At 51.4% G+C, this 5,493-nt stretch overlaps 1 protein-coding gene across 1 annotated transcript; it reads right to left on the bottom strand.

The window, feature by feature from the left end:
- Positions 1-278: 278 nt before the first annotated feature.
- Positions 279-4,575, bottom strand: FIESC28_11744 (uncharacterized protein; the record flags this gene model as incomplete). Its single annotated transcript, XM_031165858.1, has 3 exons — positions 279-449; positions 505-3,842; positions 4,011-4,575. 3 exons carry the CDS (start codon positions 4,573-4,575, stop codon positions 279-281), a joined length of 4,074 nt encoding a protein of 1,357 aa, XP_031010083.1.
- Between the last annotated feature and the right edge of the window lie 918 nt (positions 4,576-5,493).

Below are 5,493 nucleotides of genomic sequence, written 5' to 3'. Positions count from 1 at the left end.
TACAGATCCTCTATTGCCCATTCGTATTGACCCCAGGAAACACCGTCCCAACACGACTTGTCCGCATATCAAGTCTTCTCCCAGAAACGCTCTATACGCTCAGCCTCGATCCGACGAGGTTCAAGCGAGTAAGAGCATGAAAAACAAACAATAAATATCGGTCGTCAAGAATCAAAACATGTAATAATAGACGCCGAATCCGTGAATGTAGAAGAGTAAAAAAAGGTACGCCAGGGATTTATGCAAAAAGTGTCGAGAAACAACGTCATTAAATCGTGTCAGACTTCGACGACTCTTTCAACATGGTCCGGAAGATTGTGTTGAATGAGCTGCTGAGTCTTGCTAAGTCCGCTGTGGTATAGTGATCGAGCAAATGCCCAGGCGAATGTGAAAAGCCAAGGGAAATAGCTGTACAGCATTGCGCAAATCATGACGAGTAGTAGAGGAATCTGCAGAATTGGTCAGTTTAAGGTTGAGCTTAAGATTGCGTGCAATGTGACTTACCCAGATGAAGAACAGATTGTGGTCACTGCTAATTCTCTTCATCTTTACTTCATGTGCTCGGCGGAATTGCTCCTGCTGCTCCTTGGTGATGGCGTTCTTGCGGCCAATCTTGAGAACTTCCGGTTCTCCTGTCTTGAACTCAGAAATCTCAGTGACCTCGGAAACCTCAGTAACTTCAGTAACCTCAATTGGTGCAGGTCCGATTTCTGTGGTTGTAGGCTGGTCGAACAGAGCCGCGCATTTCTGGTCAGCCTCGGCCTCCACAGCCGCTCGAGCGGCAGACGCTTGCTTTCGGTCAAGATCCTCGCGAGGGTAAATCTCGTCATAGGCTGGAGGCGCTGACGCAGTTGCCTTGATTGCTGAGTCCCACCAACGCTGAGGCTGCTCGCCTTCAGGTCGAGGCGCTGCCATTCCTGGCATGAACTGCTGGACCCGTCGCATAAACGGTGCTTGGTAGTCGGGCATATTAGGCAATGCGGGCATCTGAGGGAAGTGCGGTAGGTTCTGGAACTGCACGGCAATGGACTGCTGGAACTGGTGGATTTGTTGTTGGAAATGATCCTTCAATGCAGCCGATGCAGCAGCCATGGCTGTTGCAGGAGGAGCCAGTTCCTCATCCAACTCGCCAGTCTTTCGACGGCGAAGGTTGGGCCGTTCGCGGTCTTGCCTAAAGCCGCTAGGTCTTCTCATGATCAAATGATCATTCTCATCGGGGTCCTCATCCTCAAAATCGCCAGACGTGTACTCGGGGCTTTCTTCGCTTGAGTCTGGTGAGATAGGTTCGTCATAAGTGTGAACCTTGGTCATAGGCTCCCAGAATGATCGAAGAGATGTGGCACTGCTAGCTCGGCTATGCAGCGATCCACCACTGCTGCGAGAGCGAATGTGACGTTCAGAACGGCGGATAGTGCGTAAGACACCACGCGACTGGGCTATATCGGCAGCAGTAAGACCAGATACGCTTCTAATCGTTGGGTCAGCTCCGTGTAGCATCAATCTCCGCACAATCTCGGCATGGTTGTGAATCGCGGCGATGTGCAGAGGAGTGAAGCCACCCTTATCCTGAGTATCAGGGCTGGCACTTCTGGCCAGCAAAGCGGCGACAAAACGGTGGTAACCCAGTGAGCAAGCATGATGAAGCATGGTGTGGCCGGTCGATCCTTGGAGATCCAGACGAGCTTTGTGCTGGCTGTCATCTAGATCAATAAGATCCAAGCACTTGAGAAGCTGTGATTCGAGATGAGCATAGGGAGCATGGCTAAACATCTGTCCGCCCGAAGAATTGCCCATGGAAGAACCAGCAGACCAAGCTGATGAGGTGTCGCCCAGGATCCTGCGAGCCAGATCCGCAGCATCCATCATATTACCAGAAATCTTATTTCCAAGTACAGAAAAGGCCAGCCTAACAAGAGCTTCCTCGTTGTCGTCGACATATTTGAAGTAGGGGGTCTGCTTGTTCATAGGCAAGGTTTGCGAGGCCTGGGCGTTCGCATGCTTGAAAGTGACAGGAACAGGCCCCGCCACAGGTGAAGGAGGCAACAAGCAAACCAACGAAGATTCACCCCAGAATGTTGTAGTTGTGGCCTTCTGATTGCCGAACCAGACCTCGAGTCCCTGAACGAAAGCAGCACCAAGAACGGTAACTTCGACACCACCAGTCTTCGGACCCTCTTTGGGAATGATCTTATGGATAACAGGACGTGCGCGCGTCTGATTGTTCACGCCGACAGGAATAGTGAACAAGTTGGTGTTTAGATCTTGGGCAAATTGGTTCTGAGGATTAGCACCCACACCATTTCGAAGTCCGTTCGGGCTAGGAGCTCGACTCGGGTGGCCTGAAGCAGGTGCCGAGTAAAGTGGTTGAGCCAATGCCAAGTTGTCCATGCTGGCGGAGCGGTTACTATTGAAGAATCCCGGTTGCTCATTATTGCTGGGTGTAGGAGGCCCAGTGGAAAAGACCATTGATTGTTGTCCGAACAATGGCTCTGCCTGAGAGAAGGCAGCGAGGTTAGGAGTAAAAGGAGACGTAGCAGCAGTGGGTAGCTGGGCTGCCTGAGAGCCTGGTGAGGGCGTAGTCTCCATGCGGGTCATGGTCAGTGCGTTGGGAACTCTAGACGCGCTCGACTTTCTCTTCTTCGTCGGGCCACCACGAATGGGTGAAGCAGGACGTGAAAGGGCACGACCATTGGCGCCATTCATTGCCGTGTTGGATGACATAGACGATTGATATGAGGCCTGGCTATTCCTGTGCATGTTGGAGGGGTCCCCGTTGGTCGGTGACATGCTGAATGTCCCGTTGGGAGTGGGTGGTAGAAGAGCACTGGCATCAACCGGGACTTGAGAGACGGGTCCAGGTACAGGCGCTTCGGGTATGCTCATCTGTTGTTGAGCGACAGGCGGCTGTGCGGGTGGGTGAGTTTTATGGTCATCAGTAATCATGATAGCGTCTGACATTGCTTGAGCAATAACTCGGTCCTCGCAATCTTTGATAGTAAAGATAACATTGAACCCGACCTTTTCGCCATGGTGCCGACAGTAGCAAGCAATGCGCATTGGAGCATCCACTTGCATAATACCAGGAGGCGCAGATGCCTCCATGCTGTTCATAGGTTGGACAGGTTGCCAGTCTTTCACTTCCTGCGTATTGAAGACAATTACCCGATGGTTCTCATCCTGTTGCCAGACCTCCTCTTCTTCAGGCTTCTTGACCTTTTTCCTGGCGGCACGCTTGCGCTCTCGAGTTATGCAACCTTGACAGATACGTACGTCGCCACCCTTTTGAGGAGTATTCTCGTCATCGTTGTCGGGCAGATAACGTTGAGGGTGAGAAGCAGCACGCTTGAGTGCGGCCTCTTTCCTACCAGGTGTCATGGCACTCGTGCATACCAAGGACACAAATAATTCGAGCATCTCTGGAGACTTTTTAGGTGCTGGCTTTGCCAATAACTTGGGCTTCGAGATTGTGTGAGGTGGCAGGTGCAGCTTTGTAACCCCGGGGGGCATTGGAGATAGAACCATATGTATCGGAATTTGAGTCTCGACCCGCGACTTGAGCGGCGTAGGAAGAATCTTCAAACTGTATTGCCCAGTAAAATTGTATGGCGCGGGCATGGGTAAATGATGGGGCATGGGCATAGGCTGGCTCATTTGACCGACAAACTGCATGGGCAAGCCATCGGGTGCAGGATGTGTCACCACGTCGTTTCTGCTTGGCCATCCCGGTGCTGCTCCAGCCATAACCCTCGAGAAATCCATAGAGTTGTGAGGTGAGGGCGAATTGAAGATGGCTGCCGGGGAGTGATCTTGGCTCATGATCATGGTATTAGACATGGGCGAGACTTCACGCGATGTAGTTGTTTTTAACGCATTCATTGCAGAAGAGACAGAGTATTGCTTCGGATTTGTTAGTCGGCGATTCATGTTTGCTGATCTTTAAATGCAGGAACATACTGATGAAGCTTTTTGATGACCTTGTGGTTTTTTCCTTTTTGGCGTTGCATCCTTACCGAAACTATGTGGATTGATCGTGGGCATCGGAGGTGATGTGACTGAGTTTTCGCCGTTGGGGCTGCTAGATGCAGTGTCGAAAGCATAAGGGGGGTCGAATAGAGCATCGCTATGATCGTTAATATTGTATAAGCTTTCCAGAGCTGTTTCATTGTATGCGTAGGCTGGTTCATCATCATACGTGGAATAACCAGGCTGGTTCCATTCCATGTTGACATCGTCCTCATCCGCCATTATGTCGGCCGGGTTCATGGCCGCCTTGGATGATGTCCGACTAGTGGTGCGTTTGGAAGAAGCCGACTCTGATGATGAATCTTGATACGAGGAGCCGTTTGGAGAGTCGGGAAAAGCTGTTGATGTCAAGTCGGAGGGCGCAAGAAATCCTTTGGTCTCCGAGCCGCCAAGCGACTCCATTGTTTGAAGGGTGTCTGGGCTATTAGAGTTGAAGTCGATGTCGATAAAATCAGCCAAATCCCCGTCGGAAGAAAAATTGTTGTAGTCGCCGCCCGACATAGTATCACCTACGATGACAGGGCTGCGGCGGCCGGTAGGAGCGGGTGTCATGACCAGCGGATGAATGCTGGATCGTCCCGTAGGCGCCGAAAGACGAAGGGGACGAAGTGGTGATCAGGCGGGTACAATTGAAATTGGCGTCGCAAATCAGGTACTGTAGGTATCGCGGGGGAGGTCGTGGGGGACGTTCAAGGCATTGACACAAGCAGTTTCAATTGAATTTTGTATGTGCACGGCAATGCTAGTCGTGGGCGGAAATCCGAAGGGTTGTTTTTTTGGTCGAGAAAAGATTGGTTGCTGGTGAATATGGGTTTCGAGTCGATATTGAGAAATGCGTAGTTGTTGGGGCGGGAGTCCAATATGGATGAGAACCCCTAGAGCACGCGAACACAAACGAAACGCAGCGGCGGGCAGATGTCGTCCAGTCAAGGACCCGGTCGGTCAGTGCAAAAATGAGACGGGACGGTCAGGGTCGTCTCGTTGCTGTCAGATACCAGTACGTACCCCTGGTCGAGATGCGTGGTTCGCAGGAGAAAAGGCGTGCGTGGTGGATTGTCGTATGAGTAAGGAGATGATGATAATATTCGTATCGATTGTTGGAGAAGTTGGATAGGTATAGACGGGATGGGGAGGGATTGAATAGAAACCAAACCGGGCCTTACGAGATGAGATGGATGAGAGGCAAGAGAGATGGTTAATGGATGCGCCAGACGGTCTGGGCTACTAGAGGCTTGTCTCTTGGGTAAGAGAAAGTGGATTGGCTACCTTAGCCTACTTCATTGGAGGTTGTGGGCCGTGGCCTAGTACAGTAGGATGGCAGGCACTGCAGATAGCGGTGCTTTCCTCTCTAGAGAGGGACGGGAGTCTTGGACTTGCTTCTTTTCCCTGTTCAGTCTGGTTCCAAGGCCTTTCCGAGATAAGATGAATCGATTGTGGGAAAGTGAGTGAGTGAGTGAGTGTGTGTGTGTG

The sequence above is a fragment of the Fusarium coffeatum genome, assembly GCF_003316985.1.
Source record: "Fusarium coffeatum strain FIESC_28 chromosome Unknown BRIP53273_contig_485, whole genome shotgun sequence".
NCBI classification, from domain to species: Eukaryota; Fungi; Ascomycota; class Sordariomycetes; order Hypocreales; family Nectriaceae; genus Fusarium; species Fusarium coffeatum.
This window is presented reverse-complemented; position numbering and strand designations above follow the sequence as displayed.